The sequence below is a fragment of the Phasianus colchicus genome, chromosome 4 (genome assembly GCF_987193195.1).
Source record: "Phasianus colchicus chromosome 4, bPhaCol1.hap1.1, whole genome shotgun sequence".
In the NCBI taxonomy this organism is placed as follows: domain Eukaryota; kingdom Metazoa; phylum Chordata; class Aves; order Galliformes; family Phasianidae; genus Phasianus; species Phasianus colchicus.
The window spans coordinates 21,654,491-21,678,170 of record NC_143439.1 but is presented as its reverse complement, the minus strand read 5'-3'; the positions used below and the strand labels follow the sequence as shown (position 1 = coordinate 21,678,170).

Here is a 23,680-nt window from a genome sequence, read left to right as displayed (position 1 = left end):
AAAAAAAGAGAGAGAGAGAGAGAAAGGGTATAATTACTGCCTACCCTTTTGAACATTGATTTGGGACCGGTAAAAGACTCAAAATGAGAATGGTGAGCTTTTTGTCAACTGCATTCACTGAAAGCACTGTATCGTTAAAGGACAGTGGTAGTAATTGCTTAGTGCCATTGCTAAGTTGAACTATTATTCTGTGAATGCTTGTTCCTGTAATTTAATTTTTTTAATGTATGACTTTTCCGCTGCAGAGCGTGGAAAGCCATTATTTGTGCAATTTGTCTTCGTGGTTAAGAGCATCAAATAAACTGTATCCTTTACCACCAGCAATGCATCTGTTTGGCCTCAACTGGCAGCTGCAGCAAACTGAAAATGATACTTTTGAGAATGGAAAAGTGAATTCTGATACTGTGCCAACACATCCTGTAACAGTACCTGCTGGAGAAAACGGTAAGTGAAACGTACCAATTTCTGAAAGCATTTCCTTCTCTGAAAGCATTTTCTTTCTTTGTGTTTTATTTACATCACCAGTTTTTAACATTTTTCTTCCAAAACTTTGTTTATTTGAAGTTCAGAGCCTTTGAGAATAATAGTAATTCTAAATACATATGCAGACACTAAGCAGGGGTTGTATTTCAACTGAGAATACCTGAATTAAACATGTGAAGTGAACAATGAATCCTTGGTGGTAATCTTGATATAATTAGGAAATCTGGTTGTCAACCAAAATTTGTCTTGGGAATTTACATGCCCTATTGGATGAGGACATAAAATGTCTCATCGCAACCACAGAAGTTAAACTGCCTGCAACAACCTAATGATAGATTTGGGGTCCTCAGAGGAGGTGAGATAGTGCTGAGGCTGGCAGGGACCATCCTTCCTTTGGGACCCAGGCTGCAGAAATGGCCACAGCAAAGCCAGGAGTCCCTTATGTGACAAGACACACTGTTTCATAAGGGGGACCTGATGCCATCTTTGTGAATCTTAATGAACTCTGGATAGTTTTCAGACTAAAACCTTGTTTTTGAACATAATCAATCCTTTTCTGAAGGGTTGGCACCACAAAAGGTTCTGCAGGGGAATTTGCATATTTTCAAAGCTTCTCTATTAGTTGCGTGTAGGTTACTTGTGACCAAAGAGCTTCCTATTGCGTGATGATCTTGCTGTTAAATACTACTTGTTCTTTTCTTTCTGTAGCCAATGAGGGTTTTTTCCTTTTTTTGTTTCTCTCTGAAACATAGTAAGTCACTTTTAATATGTTCATGTGTTTTCTCAAAATGTCTTACGTATAATACCTGAGCCTGAATCATCCAGCCAATATATAAAATAAAATAAAAAACTTGAATAATTTTGTTGTAGGAGCTTTTAAAATACAAACCACATAAAGGGATTATTTTTTATCGACTTTTTTCCATGTTGCCCTTTAAGATTCTCAAAACATTTAAGAGCCTATGCACTTTTGGCTAACAGAGGCTTTAAAATCAATAGTTTTTGAATGGAAAACTTGATTTAAATGGTTGATGAATGCGGTATTTGCTTCATTACAGAAAAATCCATTTTCCCTTTCACAAGGTAGAGCTGACCTCCTTACCACTGAGGAGGAGGAAGCATCTGCCAGCACTTGACATCTTGAAAATTTTTCAAGTTACCACAGCTCCAAGTTACAGAAATAATACAGCTTGAATCATTCTTTCTGTCATCTTTTTAAACACGTAAAACTTCTCTAGTAGGACTTTTTTGTTTCCTTTACCCTACTGCCTTTTTCTTGTACTTGGATATTCATTATCTCTGTCTGTGTTCTTACTTGTTTTGAATGAATAGCAAAAAGGTGCTGTACGGTTAATGAATATTGATGCTGAAGTGGCAGCTCATCATTCTCTGGTCTTCAGCTCTGAGAAGCCAATGTATTTTTCTACTGTAAAATGATTTGTTAAACATTTTTTAAATATAATTTTTTTTCCTCCTTTGTGTTTTTTTTTTTTTTTAATAAATTAGAGCCTATTATACTTTGCCTCAGAAATAGAAGAAAATAACAAATATATCAAATATGTTTTTTTCCTTCCTTGTGTCCTTAAATACTGTCCAACAATGGGGTTAATTTCATCTACTGCTAAAATGCTGTCCTCTGCAGAATATAGTAAGTGGTCATTTATCAACACGCGTCAATACTAAGCAACAGATGAACCAGAGAATACACATTTTAAACCACAAAAGGAAAGTTAAGTAGAAGGTGTGGTGATGACCAGATAAGAAATTTAAGGAGGGAGCCCTCACACTATCATACTAGTTACTGAAAGTTTTAAGGAAGAATCGCTGAAGCCTTGATTTTGATACCTTGGCCATTCATTTTTCATGAGTCTTATCTGAATTTGGAATAGTCCAAAGAAGTGCTAGCTTTGGTCAGGAAATAGTATTCCTCAAATGAGTGACTTGGATCCTAGATAGTTATTTGCCATTCAGAAGTACAGATACTTTTTGTGATGAATTAGTAAAGCTTAAACGTTAAAATGCATTCTTCTGACCTCTGGAGAAAGTTCAGCTGTGGTTTGCCTAGAAATAGCTAGTCATACACTGACAGTAAAAGCATGTGAAATCATCCTTGGATGCAAATAATTTGTTAAATGAATCTTGAGTCTCTGAACAAGCCTTCTCTTTTTTCTTTGTTGCTTTTGTGGTGGGGGATTTTTGTTGTTGCTGTTATCGGTTTGTTTGATTGGTTTTTTTCTTTCCCTGTGCTTTCCTCTGTTCAAATAGTAAACTACTGCCAATGTATCACTTGCTTATCTAGGCAGGCGTGATTCAGGGCTGCATAAGGTATCATAATATGTATTTTCTATGAATAAGATGAATTTTATAGCGCACTTCAGTTCAGGTTCTCCAAAGTACTTTCTTAGCCATGCTTAATCACATCCCAGCACTTACTTGAGGCACCTTGGTGCTTTCCCTGGTTTTATAACCAGGCAGCAGAAAAGAAAGGTTAAGAAACACAGAACTGAAAATTTGTTTAGACACCGTATTCTAACGCATGCTAACATTTCATGTGTCACTGGCTTTCTTTATTTTTTTTTTACATCCTATAAAATCAATGTGCAATTCAGAAATACCTTATAATATATGCTTAATTGTTGGCTTGGTTTTTTGTTGTTGTTCTTTTTGTTTTGTTTTAAATGCAAGGGAGAAAAAGGATGTATGGGGAAAAGAGCATTTCTTCTGGCTTAATTCAATGCAGTTTTGAGATTATACTCATTGAAATACATTATACTTAGTGCATCCAATAGATTTTGAGGGTTCTTTTTATTTATAGTACAGAATGTTAATAAAACATGTAGTAACTTTTAATTATTATGTTCATTTTTTTTCTAAAATTGTAATTCTAAGTTTGTTTTTATGGAGGATTTCATTTGTTGAAGTAGTTTTTGCAGATCATATAGCAGTGTCTCACAGGAAAAAAAACTTCTGAATACGAGGTTATTCAGTGGAGTAGGTGAATATGCTATTGATTGTAAAGCCAGCCTTGCAACCTGATATTTTAATTAATGCTGCCTACGAAGGATAGAAAATGATATTATGTGTGGCACTATAAAGCAATTATTGTTCAGCTTTTTCATGTTTTGATTATGCACTTATTCTCTGGTGTATATGCTCAGTTCTTTACAGAATATATTGCACCAATCTATAGAGTGTTTGCAAATAAGGAAGGAGAGTTTGGCTTCATGTAATTTTTGATATATTTCTGAACTATTTTTCTTGTACATAAATTAAATTTTGCTAATTGCTTCAAATATTTGTTTAGATTAAGATTTTGTCCAGTCTAGTCTCACACAGTAAGAACAGAATTTACAGATAATACATGTAACAAATATTTGATCTATTAATTAGCCGCTATACATCAGATTATCTATATCATGAATATTTAATATAATGATGCATATCTCATAAGTATGTGGTAGAGCAAGTCATTTTGTAAATTAAGTATTAGTAGATTTAGTAATATACTTACTAGTTTTGATGAAAATATTATTAACCTATAAATACTTAGGGTATTTGCTATTATCTTTTGGAGAGGTGTTGGGAAAGAAGTTTTGGAGGTAGAGAAGAAATACTGTGAAAGAGAAAATATTCACGAGGAAAGCTACTTTAAAAATGGATTTAATGTTTGGGGTATTATGTCATTATGGAATTGTGTGAATGAATGTGACATTTCATATTTGGATTTAAAGCTTTGGATTTAAAGGTCTGTGTAAGAACTTTTATTACTTTAGAACATGAAAAGGAAATGTTGAAACTACTGACATTTTCTTGTGCCTGTTTCCCAGAAGGGGAAAGGACTGGTTAATGCCCCGTTCTAAGGAGGGCAGAAAGCTAGTGATAATTTTGAGAGGTAGTATAATGTTAAACAGGTATGTGGCAAAAGGGTGAATGTACCTTGGTTTTGGTTAAGAAAATGGGGGCTGATGAGATCATTACCTGCTAAGGATAATTGCTGAAGCCCAGTGATAGGCATTTCTAACATATTGGACAAAATGTGTGTTTGAAAAAGCACACCTGTTCAAGCTATCTAGTTCATCTTTTCAGTAGCAAGAGGTAGTTGTTTTTCATTTCCAGTATACAAACAGCGGAAGTCACAGATCAATACTGCAAACAAGTGTTTATTGTTTAGTGATTACCAGGCATCAGTGTGTGAATTTATACAACAAAATGTGCATCAGTTTGAAGAAAGTGGCAAGAAACATTTAAATAAATTGCAATATTATGTAGGTTGTTCTGAAAGTAATGCCCGCTATCTATTTCTATGGAAGCTACAACAGATACAAAGAGCACAATAACACTACTTGATAGAGCAAATTCTCAACTACAAAAACTATCTTTTAATATAGTCACCACCATTAGCTATGCATTTTCACTAGCAATGAAGAAGAGCTTGCGTGCATGCTGTGTATATAAGAATCTGCACCAGCTGAGATGACTACAGTTACACAACTGCTGTGATGGAGTCATTGCTAGGAAAATGTTGCCCATGCAGTCTGTCTTTCATTGACCCAAACAGATGGAAGTCAAAAGACTATTTGATAGTGCAAATTCTCAACTACAGCACACTATTTTTCAACATAAGTCACCACAGGTCCCTCTGCATTTTTGCCAGAGTTGAAGAAGAGCCTGCATGATGTTCCTGTAAAAATTTGCACCAGTAGAGGTGACCCATCGTTGCTGTCAACACTGCTAAAACATACCCCCTCACTGTGCTCGTGTCTGTTTGGTCTCCATAGGCATTCAGAAAGCATCAATGAATGCTGATGAATTCAAGTTTTTCCTCATGGAGGAATTTAGTGGCATACCTTTGCTCCATCCACACTTCTGTGTCAGACACTGTTTCATCCAGATTGCTCCTCTGCTACCATCTGTCACACGGCAACAACATGTGATAGGATATTGGTGGGAAAGGTGCAATCTCTACTACCCTCCCACCAACATCCACCTCTGATGTCATTTGCCAGCATAGTAAAATAGCAGACATTAATTTCAGAGAGCCCTCGTAAATACAGACCTATCTTCTAGTATAAAGTATAAATATTGCGAAAGGTTAACTCCAAAGTTAGAAAAGCATCAGCCTCATCCTGAAGAGAGTAAAAAAAAAAAAAAAAAAGTTTCTTCCAAGATCAGATATTTCACTGACTCTTGAAAGCAGAATACTGATCAATATGATGCTCCTGTAAGTGAGATGTTTTCAGCAACTATAAGGGTATTGCGGTATAGCTCTCGTGGTGATATGAGCCCCTACTCCAGACCTCTAACTAGTGCTTCTGCGTCTGCTTAATTCAAAAGCAGCCTGTGTTCATCTTGGATGCACAGAAAGTGGAGAGGATCAGTCTGTGACCTCACCTGGCATTTCAGATTTTAATCTAGTTGGCTTTTTTTTTTTCCAGCCTAAATGTTTGCAAAAAGGTTGTGTCAGTTTGTTTCCTCAAATGATGAATAATGTAGAATTTGAACATAAAAGACAGGGCAGCAGCCGAAGTGTTGTCAATTCTTTACAACACTTGTACGCAAACAAGCGAGCATCATTTGAACGTGCTTATCACATTCAGATGCATTTCATTCAATCTTTATAACAGACTAGCTGCTGAAAAAAGAAAATGAATTGGTAAAAAACCCAGTGAGCTGTAAGGTTATAACTACAATTTCATTTTTCTTTATACTGCTTTTACACAAGGCTCAACTTGATGAGCCAGCTATTTAATTACTTAGTCTGGAACTGATATGTGTTGATGACAAGTTCTTTGGCAAAGCTTTGTTTAGGTCTGGTAGCACTGATTCTGTTGGGTTGTAGTAGCCTTTGATCCTGACTCCATCTTCCAGGAGCACCTATGTGCAGCATGTGGCACGGAGATGGTGCCTGGATACAGCTCTGGTCCTTTGGCTTCACACAGGCTTTCATGCATACCTTACTAAGTCATCCTGAATTTCAAAGCTGGTGGTGGCAGTTCGTCTAAGCCCTTTTTATTGTATCAGTTTTAGTAGTTCTGTTTCCTGCAAATCTAGCAGGTGGGAAGATGCTCTCCCAACTAATCCATAATCTTTGCCAGATTTTAAGGTCTGTGTATGTGGTACACCAAGTTGTCCCAGACCTGTGCTATCCATAGCATGCAGTCCAGCTCCCTACAGTTATCAGCTTGGGTTGTGCCCCACCCATTCATTTCACAGTGCATCACTATGAGATCACAGAGTTTGGCAGATGGAATGATACCATTCTGTATCCAAGATGGAACATAGATGTGTATTTCTTGCCTTCACTTACCTGCTTGAAAAAAAATAGGTTGCTGGGAATATGTAAAGTTTATGACTTATGTTCTTTTTTTGATAAGCCACAATCCATAGGCTAGTTTTTTAATGTCAGCATTTGAAATTGTGAGTCCTTTACATGTTAAGATCTTTTGTGCTTCTTCTGGGCATTTCCAGGTCACCGTCATTGGGTTCCTAAGGCTAACTGATAGTTGCATTAATGCTTTTTAGGGGAAGATCATTAATGCCCTTCAGTACTTTGTTCGTATTCCTCATAATTAAACCTTCAGATAAACACATTTTTGTAATATAGAACACAATGGAAATAGCAGACTTTATTGTTATTACACGTTTTATTCAGGAGGCAGCAGGATTGAGAAGGTGATAACAAGCTTGGGGCTGAGGCCCAGGTAACCCAGGGGACACAGGTGCTATGGGGATCAAAGGATGTAGATGCAGTGGAACATGAAACATTGCCTTTCTCTTTTAGGAGGAAAAAGAAACAGAACGTAGTGAACTAGATCTGTTAGAATTGTATACAAATTCTAATATTTGATGTAGAAAAGACTGTTTCTGTTAGCTGTCTCGACTAGTTCTGTTTATCTGTTACTCTTAAAATCTGTCTACCTCATTTCCCTTTTCCTTATACTTTTTTAGAATGAGTCTTTATGCTGGAAAACCCTTTGTTTTTAAATACTTTGGTTAAAAAAGTGTATGTATGTTTGTATTTAATATAGATCCCAAAGCAGTAAGGCTTGTGTTCAGGGAAGTTAAAATGTTTTTACTTTGTAGATATTTGTGTTGTCTTTGCTTTGTTAGTTCTGAATCAGTGAATTCCCCGGGAACTTACATTCAGAAAGATTGTCAGGGAGCATTTTATCTGAGTTGCTTCTAAATATTTGACAGTTCGTATGAAGGGTGACTGAGAACAAGAAAAGAATACTAATTTTTTCTCTCTCATTATTCTAACCTGTCAGGAAAATTAGGGGGATTTGCACAAGAAAACAACACTATAGATTCTGGAGAACTCGATATAGGCCGAAGAGCAATACAAGAAGTTCCCCCTGGGATTTTTTGGAGATCACAACTCTTCATTGATCAGCCACAATTTCTAAAATTCAATATATCCCTTCAGAAAGATGCATTGATTGGAGTATATGGCCGAAAAGGCTTACCACCTTCACATACTCAGGTGAGAGCTGCTTGCATTAGAAGTAGGATAAGTTATTGAAAACTGTGAGTTTTCAATGAGTTGGATATTTTGTATCTTTTCTGTTTTGCTGATTTTTGGTTTTTACATATCGATCTCATGTGATGTACAAAACATTTATAATACTGTAAGTAATGGGATCTGAAATGTGCCATCGGGGAGAAGGGAAGATTCTTATCTATGAACTGTCTGAATGTGAGCAATGATGATGCTTTAGATATGGAGTTGTTTCATGCAGAATTCATATGTACTTTTAAAGATATGTTGACATTTGTTTTAAAACCTCAGTAAACTAACACAGTTTCTTACAGCCGTACGTGTGGTCATGTGTGCCTAGCAGTGGCCACATTCATCCAATTTGCAAGCAAGAAGAAAATAGTATTTTAAAGAAGCTTCAGTTAATTCTGCAAGAAAATGTTACAGTATTTATATCTTGGTGTCTCACTAAATGAAAAAGTATGCAGTATATGTCTATGTTAATACAGTGGATTGGGGTTGTAAAATTGTCAGTTTTCACTAGGCATCTGAAGTGTCTTAAAACTTTGTTTTTGTCTGCCCCAGAAGGATTAGTCTGCTCACCCCTCAGGTTTGCGAAGAGACTTTTTACTGCACTTTATTATGCTCATGCCTAGTAACAAAGAAACACTTTTTATCCATAGTTACGGGAGAGTTGAAGCCTAAAAGAATGAATAGTCTTCTGGATTGGCAGGAGAAAGGGAGAAGCATTGTCTGAAATGGCATTTTAGAATCAATTGTATTCAGATTTTATTTTTAAGATTTAAGACCCTCCAAGTTCGGATTTCTTTCAGCTCACTATTAGTCCAAGTGCTAGCTCTGAACCATTGTTCCACTTGAAAAGAGAATTGAGCTCATGCACTTCTACACCATTTATGGAATTATGTAATATCTTACTGATTATTTTTTTTACCTTCATGAGATTGCCTATAGGCAGAGTTGGAATGAGGCCTGACTGATTATGCAATATTTGCAGTCACAACATTAAATTCCTAACTATAAGATTTAATTTCTTTATTTGATCCTTATTTTCAATTCTGATATGTGTGCTGTTATACTACCAAAATTTATTCCTTTTTTTTTTTTGGCATAAATTCTAAAATACATAGAAAGCAGCATTATTCCTAATTGTATCACATTTTTAGCGGGTACTGTCTCATGTAGATGTGAAATTCAGTTGTGAACTTTGGAAGAAAAGTTAAGATCAGCAAAGGAGTTTCATGCAACTAAAATCACAGAATGCTACATTAGACTTTGTTTTTGGTTTGGTTTCCATTAAACAATAAACGATTTATTGAAGGCAGAAAAAGAACTTATGTTTATTTAAAAATGATTAAGTGGATTTTCTTCAAACCTTCACAAATGAACACTTACCCCTAGGCTGACAACTAACATGAGATATTCTAACGCAAAGAAAATTGATTCAGGAAATTATCAGCCATTGGTCATAAGGGTTTGGAATACAAATGCCATCCTAATGATAATAGCAGGAGCTAAGGAAATACGTGTGTGGCAAGGATGAATAAAACTGAAGAAGCTAATTGGGACTGTGCATTTAGAAAAAAAGATTATACAATTAGGTACAAGTGTCAAAAATGATCTTTACTTGACTCCTTATCCTTGCAAATGATTGAAACTGAGGTGCCCTATAACCAAAACCTTTGGAAAAGGAGATAACCAAATCTATTTCCCAACATCTGTGTCACACAGACCCCTTTCCCTTTGAATTCCTAGTATGCAAGTGTTTATCCATGTTCACCTGTGGTACAATAGAAAGAATCACACACAAGTCCTTCCTGTACATCTTCTATAGTTTCTGTGAATTTTGGATATGTTGTTTGCAGGATATAGGTAAAGTCCTGTGTTTGTCTAGTGTATAACTAGAGCATTTTTCACAAACTATTTGACTCTTCATATCTTGAAAAATTAGGCATGCTTACTTATCAGTGCCCTGGTGAACTTGTAGGGCTGCTAAAGATTCCCTAGAGTGCAGGCTTTATCAGAATGTTTATATGGCCTGACCCCAGTCATGTCTGGTTAAGGAGCCTGAGATTAACTAGATGGATAAGATGGAGGGGGCAGGGTGAAATGTTTTTCAGCGGTTTAGGCCTTTTTGCAACAAGGCAAAGTCTTAATCACCATCTAATGAAATGGAATATCGAGAGGGTTAAAAGCTTAAATCTGTTTGTTATTTTCTTATTTCCCTATTCCTTACAGCTTGTACTAAAAAGGCATTTCATTTGTGAGCCAGACACAGCTATCAGCAGCAGACTACCAGCTAATTCTGGGCTTCCCTGCATCCTTCCTTTGGGCAAGGGAGCTTATGCAGTTCCAAAGGTCATAGGACCGTTAGAAAAACACAGGAATGTCCATGCTGAGTCTGATCAAAGGCCCATCTAGCCCACACTGGCCATTAGCAGATCTATAGAGCAGATGACAGATTTGTGGTTATTCTTCCTAGAATACAGTCCTGGCCTCCTGCACCTTAAAGCTGAATGACTTCCTGAGTCAGAGGTGCACTCTTTATGTTTTATAACCTTTGAAATATTTTTTTCCTAATCACCTTTGAACCTGTGGAAGCTTTTAGCACGTGTGACATTTGCATTGAGGAGTCAGCGACTTAACTATACATCTCACGTGATACCCTTGGAGACAGCCACCTGGTAGCTTTACTCTGACACCCAGTCAGTAGTGTTCTGGAGGAGATGGTGGAGATTTTCTCACTGATTTCTTCTCAGTGCCACTCATGATTTGTAAATCTGTAATGTCCTGAAGGAGCTGTAATTTTCTAGCCTATTTCATAATTTCTTTGTACAAAAGCTGTTTCAGTCCTCTGATCATCTTTTTTTTTTTTTTTGGGGGGGGGGGGAGAATGTTCTCCAGTTTTACTGCAGCCTGTAGAAATGGGAGTATAGCAAAGAATATAGCAGATTTTGAGCTGCCATGGTTCTGTACAGTACCTCAGTGATGTCTGCTGCTTGGCTTTTTGTTGTGTTTTGTTTTGTTTTTAATATGTTTTTGATTGTAGAACTAATGTATCTATAGAACTGTCTACCATAACTCCATGATCTCATTCCAGGATGATATAAGTTGGCACAGAGCCCATCACTAGATGTGTAAAGCTAGGGTTGTTCCACGAGGACTTTGTAAAGTAAGGTCTCACCCATAGATATATCACGTTATGTTTACATCTCTTAAATGCTATCTGCCCTTATCTCCTATCACTGAGTGACAAGTGCTAATAGCAAAACTTATGCAAATGTGCAACTGCTGCCTCTTTCTCAAATGCCAGTGCTTCATATTTCAGATCTTTTGTTAAATAATTGAGAACCTGCCCTCTGCCAGCATTCGTAAAGCATCCATGCCAGCTGTCCCCCTCTTTGCTCATTTTCCTATGGTACCCGGCATCTATAACCACATGCCTCTGTCTTCCGTAGCTCACTCCTTGAAGCTTAGGTCTTTGTATAAAAACCTGCCTCCTCTCCATATGCAAACCTTACACTTGACATTGGTTACTTTCTTCCCCACTGCTGCTTCCTAGACCCCTCACTTATTTGTGTACCTCTTTGTTGTATCCAGTTAAACCAAACAGTAAAAGGAAACTGGAGTCTTTCTTTCCATAGCTGTACAACCACTGATATAAATTGTCCTATCACTGCAACAGTTGTAATGAAAGAATGGGAGAAATGAGCTTGAGAGAGATCTCATTAAGTCTTCACACCTGTTTCTTGGATCAGGGTGATCTAAATCTAAACCATTCGTATCAGTTGTTTATTATTTCATCATAATATGGTAACACATTCCAGTAAATGTAAATCTCCTTTCCATAATCCAAAATAATAAGGATATGACATGCAGAAAATGTTGTGAGATACTGTAATCAGGACAGAGTTTTTGGTTGTTTCTGTATTCTCTTCAAGTACCTAAATCAGTCTCAAGCACAGCCTCTGTGTGTGTCACAGACCAGTATGAGATGCATAGTTCTTTTTCGAGAATCATAGATAAATCAACCAGAAATAATTGACAGTGACTGTCCATTCAAAACCCAATCAATGTGAACCTGAAAGTCTTTGTGGCACTTTCTAAAAATGTCAGTTTCATTGCAGCCAGAGAATCAATATGTTTATTTAAAGAGACTTTAAGAATAATTTAAAAAAAAAAAAAAAGACTGATTTAAAGCAAAAAGTGAATGGAGTACTAGAGCAAATCAGAATTTTTAGACTCAATATAAAGGTAATTAGTTTAGCCTCATTGGAGGAAAATAAAATTAGTATGCTTTTTACTTTTAAAGATAATTGTATTTCAGTCTTTTTCTGTTACTCTGTTTTTCATATATATATATATATATGGGGGGGGGGGGGGTATATATATATAGGAAACAACCAGCCTTCAAAGGAGTTAAGATCGATTCTCGTTTGCTGAGGGATAAACTGAACAAATTCCCCTCTGTACAGCTTCTAAAATATAGCCTAGAACAGTGCTCTGATAATGACATATGCCCTTATTACATTACAGATACAAAATTATTAATTGTACCATGCTTGTCAGCCATTAGTATACTCTTTGTGGTCAATCAAGTAGTATAATCACTTGGTCCTGTAATAAAAACATAGGTTTATCTGCAATTTTCCTATAAAAAATGAGCTTCTGCAGTATACAAATTATAAGGTCACTCCTAACATCCATAAATGACTTGTTAAAAATGCCTGGGCTTTCTCTTTTGAAAAACATTAGTGAACAGCATGAGCAAGAAGAAGTATTCTTGAGTCTGGTGAGAGGAAAAGACAAAATTGTTTTCCTCTCTCACACATAATAATATAAATATTTAATTCTCTTACAAATGAGAATGTTGACTGGTTTTGAATAATTGGTGCTCTCCCGAAACGATTGCATTCATTTTCATGTGGCGCAGCACACACAAAGTGACAGCACATCGAGGTACTGGCTCCTGCACATACTAATCACGTTTGTGTTCTGTTCTGCTAGTTTAGATGGAGCTGGAAAAGTGTCTCAGGTGCTGACCATGGCATAATAACTATGCATTTCTTTCACATCCTGAATGGTTGAGAGGTTGTTCAGATTACCATGGAAGAATATCTTTACAGTACTGGTGAATTTTGACTTGTAAGTCTGCAATTTCGAGATGAGAACATAAGTACTTGAGCTCTGTGCCTGTGACAAAGGCTATCATGTCGTCTTTTGTCCTGAGAGCAGGTTCAGAAGGTCATAAGTCAGGATGTAAAAGTCCGGGTATCCCAGTTACCTAACTCAGGTGAATCACTGACTGTGTATGCTGGCCTTTACTTCAATGGGCTCTGGACATGTAATTCCATTTGAAAGGTCTCAAACACATGGAAAGATTGAAGGTTTATGCGTAACAGTTCCCCTCCTGCCGTAAACAGGTATCAAAGCAAAATTCTTAGCAGGCACAGCAGGGCAAGCAGACTCTCCACCACAAACAACAAAGCCCTTTAACTTTCCTTCATGTTTAGTTTTGTTGTCTACACATTGGTCTTTCTACACTAAATGTGCAAAATACATCCTTTAAGTTGGGAGTCTCAGGCAGCGTAAATCATTGCAGAGCAGATGCAACCTCCCAGGTGCTAATAGCACTGGTTAAAGATGCGTGAAAATTTAGGTTAGGAGTTTACTTGTTGTATCAGCTGAGGTACTACACTTTTTGAGCCCCACTGATGGTTGTTAGCAAAACAATATTCTCCCTGCACTGGCTTGTTATCCTCCATTTTTTGTCAGGTTGTCATTTTCACCAGCTGTAATGTTTAATGCTTTCATTTTCCCCTTCTGGGTTTCTATTAGAGGGAGTGGAAGTAAAGTTCTTTCTCTTCATCCCTCTCTTCATCCCTCTCATCTGCACACTGTCTGAGATCAGGAGTGAGCAGACAATTTCATCCTTAGCCCAAAAATAAATAAAAAGCTACATAAATGGTTGATGCTGCATACTATTAATCCACGTGCATGTAACACACTTTGAAAGTTCGCTCTCACCTGTTAGTGAGTTGACAGTCATGACCACGGATTTTTTTATGCTGATGTTTTCACCATTTGCTGTGAGAGATGGACTCATCACCCTGTCCCCAAAAAGCCATTGCTGTAAGCCTGAGCACCACTTTATGTCATACTCCCTTCTGTTCCCTGCAGTACGACTTTGTGGAGCTCCTGGATGGCAGCCGGCTGATCGCACGGGAGCAGCGCACACTGCTAGAGGCGGAGCGAGCGGGTCGGCAGACGAGGTCCGTCAGCCTTCATGAAGCGGGTTTTATCCAGTATTTGGATTCTGGCATCTGGCACCTGGCCTTTTATAACGATGGGAAAAATGCGGAGCAGGTGTCATTTAATACTATTATTATAGGTAAGCGTTGTCTTCAAAGCTCTTGCCAAAATCTAGGCTCTGGCTGTCTTTTGTTTTGGGTTTTTTAGGAATCATACAATCATAGAGTGTATTAGTTTGGAAGGGACCTCAAAGATCATCTCGGTCCAAGCCCCTGCAGTGGGCTGTATGCCCCCCACCAGCTCAGGCTGCCCAGGGCTCATCCAACCTCAGGCACTGTTAGGGATGGGTCACCCACAGCTCTGGGCAGCCATGCCCTCACTGCCCTCTGAGTAAAGAATTTCCTCCTCGCATCTAATCTAAAATCTCACCTCTTTTACTTTAAAACCATTCCCTTTTGTTCTATCACCACTGACCCGTGTAAAAAGTTGGTCTCTTTCCTGTTCTAAGTTCCCTTTGGGTACTGGGAGGCCACGATGAGGGTTCTGCTGAACAGGGCCGAACAAGCCCAACAAACTCATAGTCTGGTGACCTTTTTTTAAAGGATTTTCCACTCAGTGTCTCTTTTTCTATTCAGAAAACGAGTGCAGAAAATATACTGTAATTAGTTGGTCTAAGGCACAAGGCACGTACATTGTTGTGAAGCTGTGCTGAAAGGAGTGGTCTGTCTTGAAGTGTTTGCTAAGCAGCACGGAGCTGTATTTTGAGTATCGAGCTCATATTGTTTTACCATTATAATTTGAGCTTTTCTGCTGGAACGTGAAGTCCTGAGATATTACAGGCACAGCTATAGAAAATAACAGCTCTGCATGCTCTTCAAACAAAGCAACCATAAACACTGCGCGGGGAGCCTGGGCGTGCTGTCAGTCAGTGGCTGCGTGGCGGGTTCTGGGGGCCGGTGAGTGATCCCGCTTCTTTTCCTGCAGAGTCTGTGGTGGAATGCCCCCGAAATTGCCATGGTAACGGAGAGTGTGTTTCAGGATCCTGCCATTGTTTTCCTGGCTTTCTGGGCCCCGACTGCTCGAGAGGTACATCAGCCCCATCCTTACCCTCAAGTCAGCCTAAGCAAGCGTGAAAACAGATACATTAAGAAAGATATTGGCATGTGACTGACTTCATAGCTGTTCTTGTTTATAAAGCTTTGATGAAAACCTTGATTTGAATTTCTCCGTGGTGCTTTATTTCACAGCGGCCTGCCCGGTGCTGTGCAGCGGCAATGGGCAGTACTCCAAAGGCCGCTGCCTCTGTTACAGTGGCTGGAAGGGCACCGAGTGTGACGTGCCGGCGACGCAGTGCATCGATCCCCAGTGCGGGGGCCGCGGCATCTGCATCATGGGCTCATGTGCCTGCAACTCCGGGTACAAAGGAGAAAACTGTGAAGAGGGTAAGGGAACAAATATTTACCCCAACACCTGCTGCTGCTGATCAGGTTTCCAGCTGGAATGTCTTGTTCTATCAGTGTTGCTTGATCTCCATCATTTGCACTAGTACCAAAGGGGGAAAAAAAAAAATCTGCTTTTTATTGTACACTGGGACATGCTTGTTGCATAGTGTTTCCTCAAAAGTCATTTAATAATACTAAAAATCAAGTTTGGGAAGAGCTAGTACTGCTACAGAATTGTTACACTTCACTTATTCTTAATCCATGTAAAAATTCCCCCCAATACATTATATCTTTTACTTGCCAGTTTTTACTTTCTTTGGCCAAGAAGAAAGCACCCAAAAAATAGATGTTGGAGTACATGAAGACTGACTGAATTTTCAGAGTCTAGAATAAATCATTAATGTATCGCATCTGTTAGCCATCTTTTTTACCAACCACACTGTGGAAAGTGCTGATTCCAATGCATCACAGTGAAAAATGGCATGTCATATTTGTATTCCAGAGATGTGCATAATAATATTCTTTCTGGTGTGCTGCAAAATGCAGTTCATTTTCTATTCTATTTTTTTTTTAGGGAGTAAAAAGCGCCGTTTTCTTCCTCAATGAAATTGATTTTATTGATCTCCACGTACAAAGTAATGCAATTAAGTCCCTGGAATTAAATTTTCAGACCATTGACCCTACAAGTGTAACATTTTATTGAGTCAAATTGCTAAATTAAATCTCGTCATCTAAAGAACATTAAAGTGAATTAAGAAGGATAGAGAGTATGCAACTCATTTATTTCTGAAACTAGTTGAGAGTCCTGTACAGCTGTCAGAACTCTATAGCTCTGGATTGGGTCAGCTGATACCGAGCATTGCAAGTAATCCACCAGTTGTCACAGTGTGATTAGGCAAAATAGAGATCAGTAGCCCAAGACCTGGGGCCAATCTTGTTGTACTGAGAAAAATTAGCAAACTTTAAAGGTTCTCTGTTAACTAAATGGCAACCTGTAAATGTCTTGAAGACGGTTACATCCACGCACAGATTTCACGATACCAGAAAATGGTGTGGAAATGATACGTTTTTATGAAGAAAATTGCATGTATCCTAATAGAAATTGCCTAGGACTTGTAGTCAGAAATTAAATAAAGGGTTCTTTACCTTGTAGCTGGAGGAGGGGGGCTACTCTGGTCTGCTGTTCCTTTTCCTCACTCATTGTAATGAAGCGAAGATGAATTTCTCAGCTTCAATCTAATTTAAGAATGCAATGCTGCACATTTCATAACGTCCTAAAGTGCAGATTAAGCCAAGGAGTGCCACAAGCACCTTGAGGTGATTACTATTGTTAGAAACAACATCTTTAAGCTGATCTTTTTCTTTTCCATGCAGCGGATTGCTTGGACCCAGCCTGCTCCAGCCATGGTGTGTGCATCCATGGCGAGTGCCACTGCAACCCGGGCTGGGGGGGCAGCAACTGTGAAATCCTGAAGACGCTATGCCCTGACCAGTGCTCTGGCCATGGCACCTACCTTCAGGAGAGTGGTACCTGCACGTGTGACCCTAACTGGACAGGTCCAGACTGCTCCAATGGTAAGGATTAAAAGCATGTTTTGTAAAATGATGGTGTTTAGGATAGCACCGTTTCAATGATATTACTGAGTTAACATCTGACCTGCCAGGCTGATGGAAGCCTTTCACATGACTGTAGCATGAACTGTGAATTGATTGAAAATAGCTAATGAAGTATTTGAAAATAATTTCTTTTGTTTTCTGTTAGCCATTTTCGCTTGTTAGTTCACATGCAAGTACAGAATGTTTTTGTGCAATGTATGTATATAAGTATCATCTTACCTAATAAGTCTAGTTAGCAACTATAGCAGTGAAATTAGAGAGAATTCCATTTTAAAAATCTCTAGCTAATTGAAGACATTTTTTTTCTTGAAATCTGCACTCAGACATTCCACTTCAAAGGCAATGCAAATGGAAGAATGAGTTCTTAACAGCTTTTGAGGAAAAGCACAGACTGCTAGGGCAGAAGGAGTTGGTAGAGGTGAAGAAGTAGAGGAAGCTTTTTGAAGTCTGAAACTGGGCTTATTATAACTATAATCTGAGTTTAGAAGCAACAGGAGAAAATGGCTGGAGTTACTGTTAGAGTGCATTATCTAAATATTTATGAAGTATAACAGCAGCCTCTTAACAAATACAAGTTTTTTGAATGTTGCTTGGTAGTCACATATCAAGAGACTAAATCATTTCTAACTGAGATGTATATTTGTCTTAAACAATTCATCTAACTGATTTTGTTAATGAAAACTGAACACATGGGCTAGCTGGATTTGTGCCAGCTTATGAATAAATATAACATTTTCATGAGAAACTATCTTTTCAAAACAAATGTACTTCCTGACCAGGATCTGTGATACTCCATCATGTTTTATGCATATAAGGATGATAGGACAAAGTTCTGAATATTCAAGAAAAAGTGACAGAGAGGAGAAAATATCTTCTGTTAAATTCGTTTAGAAGAAAAAAATCTCTGAACATTTCTTGTACTAAAAATGACTATTTGTGAGAGACCCTTTGTAGTTCTCAGGCAAAACATGGGTCCTCTATTTCTTGACACAGTGTCCTCTGTGCTATTTCTGGTTATTCAGTTATGCACCATCTTCTAGTTGTGTTTCCAGGAATGATTGGTAATTGTAATATATGCAGTATTTCTGATCTCAGATATTTCAGAAGCGTCAAACTCACAAAAGAGCTTTGTGAAAGGACTATTTTCTGAAGTTGTGCAAAATGACCTTCATACTGGTACACTAAAAAAGTAAATCTTACCCATAAACGTTTTGTTAAGCTGATAGAAGAAAAAAAGGAATGAGTTATTTCCATCAGAGGAGTTTATAGGTTTGAAATCAGCAGAGCTTTCCTCTATCTTCATCAGCAGTTTGTCCGTTAATTAGCCCTTCAATTCCACTTCAATTAAATTAACTCTAATTAATAAGTTCATTACAAAGATTGACGCACCTTGCTCAAAGCTAGTGTGCTAAAAGCTGATAAACACCTCCACTCTAATGAAAAATTGATTAGATTGAAGAGAAATAAGCCTTTCTTTTTTGGAGCTGCGTTGACGTTTTGCGACTCTAAAATTAATCAAACCATCTTAGATCTCTTAATCAAAAATTTAATTCAAAGTAGATATAAAATGCTGTTATAGAAAAAAAAAAAAAAGTTGGGGGGAGGGAGAGGGTAGAAGCAGGAGGGAGAATTGCAGCTGTCTCTCTCCAGAAATATTCTTATGGAAAATGTCACAGCTCCCTGATACTCTGTTTAATGTTCCACGACATTTGGAGACAGAGTTATCCTCTACTGGGGAAGAAAACCACTATGGAATAGAAAACTGGAAACCTTTCATGCACTGAAAGCTGTTGAAAATAATTTCAGTCTTTTATTGCTAAACTGTTTGTTGTCTTTTACAAGAAAACAAAACCTAAATACAGTACTCTTATGAAGCAGTGTGTGGTTACAAGCAGCTCAATGCCAAGGAACAGAAGAAGTCCCTCAGGCTATATTATAGCTTCTCTTTTTATTCTGTTGTCTGCTTAGCAGAAGTAAAGTTTTTTGGAGTCTGACTAAATGAAGTATAACTGTAAATGCAAAATCCGGCAGTCTAAATTAACATCTTGCATTAGCTGAGACTTAACATGTGTTGTTTGGCCTCTGTCTACCTTTGGCTCTTAACATATTTTTCAATTATTCTATCAGTTACAAGATCCTGTTAGCATACGTAAATGACAAGTTAAATTGCTGAATGTTGATTTATTTTTTTAACCATCTATTATTTAAACCAGACTGTTCATAGCTGTCACTGATACAAATTTACTGAAAGTAAAAGAGGATCATCTTTTATATTTAACAGATGTGTCAGTATGTCAGCATAGTACTAATTTGTCTCAGTAAGGCTGACTCTTTATAATGAAAAAACGTGTCAGAAATGGCACATTTTTACTTGGAAAGAAAACAGTGAGCAGGATAGGGAGGGGAAACCTTGTTAAAATGATCTTTCATTAATGCTAGATTTTCACTTGCAACATAGAGTGACCTAAGTGTATGGTACATTTAGTCGCTATGAGTATGTTGTGACTTCAGGAGCTTTAAGTGCCACATAATCTTAGTTATGAAAGGCTACTCTTAAAATGTATGTGATCACAAAGAGTATAATTGAAAATTACTTACAGCTAACAGATGAGCTATGTACACTCCAGCACCACTGAGTCTACCAGGATAACTAAGTAAGCATTAACATGGAGGTAAAACTCCATGCCCTGCATTCTGTTGGGTCCTACCTGAAAATACCTTTCACAGTAAATTCCTTTGATTTCATTACCAAAGGTTTTGCCTTTCCCCTTCACGTGTTGAATTAAAAAGCCGCGCTGCTAATTGATGCGTATTCTCTCACTCCCGTGTGCATTCTCTGCCTCTTTTTTCTCCCCTATTCCCCTCTCAAATGTAGAGATCTGCTCAGTGGACTGCGGCACGCACGGAGTGTGCATGGGCGGGACGTGTCGCTGCGAGGACGGCTGGACGGGCGCAGCCTGCAACCAGAGGGCCTGCCACCCCCGCTGCGCCGAGCACGGCACCTGCAAGGATGGGAAGTGCGAATGTAGCCAGGGGTGGAACGGAGAGCACTGTACCATTGGTAGGCTGGCTATGCTTTAATGTGTCTTTGGTGCAAAATTCAAAGTGCTGGCACTGCTGGCTGTGTCTGAATAAGGAGTGTATAACTTTGAAGCTTTTTTCTTCAAACAGAATGTTTGCACGTGTCAGTCTGTGTAAAGGAATTGATATTTTAAGAAAGGAAATTGTTATATAATGGCTCATCAGATCTTCATAGCTAGTTTGCTGTGAAATGAATTCCCTTTTCAGTCTCTTCCCTTGAGCTGCCTTTTTGCTGGTGGGGAGGTCGCATTTATTTTAAACTGTAAATATAGTCTTTGATTTGCGTTTTTCTGTTCTTATGCAATAGCTTAATGACTCTCAAAAATGAAGCTTCCTTTTGCTTGTTTTTTAATTATTATTATTATTATTATTTGGAAAAGAAGCTCTAAAAAGTGAGTTTTGGCTATACACAAAACCATCACTGCCACCTTGTATTGTGTGATCTAACTACCCCAAATCACCTTCTTGTCAACGTAATGCTCTGTTTTAGATTTATATCAGCACAACAGCAGTTCCATACAGCAGATTTAGAATTCATCCTTATTACAGCTTCTGTGTTTCTGTAATCAAGTTAGTTATAGTGTGTGAAACCCATTGGAAATTATTATGCCTTTATTAATGGAGCTTTTCTTATTCAGTGTTACAGTGTGTATGTCCCATATGCAGTACATCCTCTCCATTGCCTAGGGCATGATGGTGAGCCAGCATGGGAGATTACACTTGTAGATAAGGGAACTAAGAAAACAGAAACAGAGGAAGAATTGTCCAAAATCATATCATTTTTAATTAGGTTTTGAATTGTGGTATAGCTGGAAAATTCTCCTCTACGCTAGGCTTCCTTTGTGCAAGGTGCAGCAGGACTATAATGAAAAAGGAGGGAACTATCTTATCTCTGCGTAACCACACATAAGAACAATTGCATGACAACAGGTAGGAAACACAGACAAAGAGCTTGGCAGTGGTCTAATTTTAAGAGCACGCTCATTTATCCATAGGAGTGTGGTGAGCCTTGTACTAAGCTCAGCTAAGGCTGTCTCAGGAGTAACACAGTGGCTCTGCAGTATTTAGGGGCACATCTCTGGCCTGTGAGAGGCATTAAGGATAAGCTCTTAGAGGTGAGTTGAAATGACAGTGAAAAGGTGGCCACAGCTCAGGCAAAAGCAAGTGTTAATGCTGAATGATGTGGAAATCAGAAGATAATGTAAATAGTCCAAAAGGAAGAACAGTTTCATGTTTAAAGAGATGGAGAAGTTAGTCAGAAGAAAGGATGTGTGTAGCAGGATAGAGCAGTAAATCTAATAGCAGTAGAAATAATGGATGTAAATACATCATTGTTTGGTTTTGCCACAAGCTGAAAAGAGGCTGGAGAAATTCAGTATCTGTGCGTGTTTTGGAAGAAGTGTCACCCACAGTGTGTGGGCTCAGCTAAGTCATCAATGGTGCATGAGTATCAAGAGGAAAGGCCCGAGCTGCATTCTCTGCAGATTATGGCCCTGCCAGGGAGGCAGGATGGCAGTGTTTGCATGGTGGTCACAGGAAACAGTGGTGTGAGCCTCGAGGATGGGAAAATATTTGCTGGTATGCACATCGCTGCATCACAAAGGCGAGGTAGGATTTCATTTTGTGGAAGGGAGTCAGGTGTGAAGTAGTAAGATTGATTTGTGAGCTGTTTATAAAAAAAAAAAAAAATCAGAATTGATTTTTGTTTGTTTGTTTACTAATGAGGTTGCCCAGACATAGGAGGGAGGGGGAACCAAGATGCGTCTGTGCAGGACCCTGGGGAGGATTGATGTGGTTAACATTTTTAAGGAGCTTCCAGAAAACATGCTGACAAAGTGAGTAGAGAGGTGAGGAGAGAACTTTTTAAACAATAAAATAAAGTAAATCTTTAGAAGGAGAATAAAGCCTTTCCCTTGACCGCTTTAACTTGCCAACGAGCAATTACTCAGCAGATTGCTCTGCTGTTGGTCTTGCTGACCTTGGCAGCATTTCAAGGGTTGCAGTTATACACGGATGAACTGCTCTTGAACAATTTTTCCAACATATTAGGCACAAACTAGTTTTTCCTCAGTGCTGGCCAAGCAGGATTGTCTTCCCACCTGTTTATTCTTCAAATGTGCGTTTACTTTGTGTCTGCTGCTCTAAAGATAGTTTGATTTGTATATATTGCCCTTACAGCCTCAAAGACAAGTAATGAGGTACAAGCTCTAGCCTGCTGTTAACATTTATTTTTCCTAGAGCTGTTTTCTTCAGGACCACCAGTGCTATAGAGAAACCAGGTCATTTTATTGTTCATTTCCAAGAGCTATTCCAACTTAGTAGAGGAAAAAGCAAATCTTCTCAGCTTGGTAAATGGAGAGTCAATTTACTTTTCTCTCATCTACCCTAGAGTATGTAGTAGCTCCTTCTGTGCAATAAATTTCAAAACGTAAAGGACATCAGAACGTATTTCCATGCATACCAGCTTTTTAATGTCACCCGGTGATGTAACCCAAGCTTTTTTTGCTATTTACAGCTCTAAACTTGGTAGCAGAATATTTACCTAACTTGTATCTGTGCAGGAAAGACTTCCGCTCTGCTTTCAAACGCCCCAAATGATAACAACTGCATCTTTGTCATTTCTGAGTCATTAACCATTTGAATCTACAGTAGTGTGGAAGCATTTTAGAAATACAAATTTCTTTCTTCCATGCAGCTGTTAGCTGGAAGTCACATGAGATGCAATGGCCTGTGTTTACAACTTCTTGGGGAGATGAATATTCCTAAGTAGTTGTAAATTTTAAGGTCAGTGCACTTTATTCAGTCTTTGGGAAAGCCCACCATATCTCTAGCTGATTGCACAGGATGGGGTACACACATAAGCATTAATTACAAAGACGCATACTGGAATGAGCACTGAATCATATTAGTTCCTAATTCATATTCATTGAAGAGAATATGGTCTTGGGTTTTTTGTTTGTTTTGGTTTTTGGGTTTTTTTTGTTTTGTTTTTGTTTGTTTGTTTGTTTTTTGTTTTTGAAGCATGAATGCCATTTAAAATATTTTGGATCTCACAGTTCTTATAGATTTCTTAATGTCCAGTTTCATTTTCAGTTATCCCAATGTTTGATTTTCAGTTTACTCTAAAGGATAAAAGGAAGGAAAGAAGCACGCCTGTTGCTGTAATTAAAAGGAAGTAGTGCTCAGTGATATTCTTCTCCAAAATCTTTTACACTCTAGCTTGCTTCTTCAGTTACGTTGGTTTGTATATTTATTCCTAAGACACTTAATTGGAAATACAACCAAAGGAAATTCTCATTGCTGTAAACTT

At 38.1% G+C, this 23,680-nt stretch overlaps 1 protein-coding gene across 5 annotated transcripts in view; it reads left to right on the top strand.

Annotated features, from left to right (window-relative positions):
• TENM3 (teneurin transmembrane protein 3) overlaps nucleotides 1–23,680 on the top strand; it is a 583,022-nt gene that overhangs the window by 487,178 nt on the left and 72,164 nt on the right. For all 5 annotated transcript variants that reach the window (XM_090138907.1, XM_090138906.1, XM_090138905.1 and 2 more), the window contains 7 exons: nucleotides 322–444; nucleotides 7,752–7,966; nucleotides 14,159–14,369; nucleotides 15,215–15,316; nucleotides 15,478–15,672; nucleotides 17,047–17,247; nucleotides 20,165–20,350. In XM_090138907.1, coding sequence (XP_089995033.1) covers nucleotides 322–444; nucleotides 7,752–7,966; nucleotides 14,159–14,369; nucleotides 15,215–15,316; nucleotides 15,478–15,672; nucleotides 17,047–17,247; nucleotides 20,165–20,350 — 1,233 coding nt within the window. The remainder of the gene's footprint in view (nucleotides 1–321; nucleotides 445–7,751; nucleotides 7,967–14,158; nucleotides 14,370–15,214; nucleotides 15,317–15,477; nucleotides 15,673–17,046; nucleotides 17,248–20,164; nucleotides 20,351–23,680) is intronic.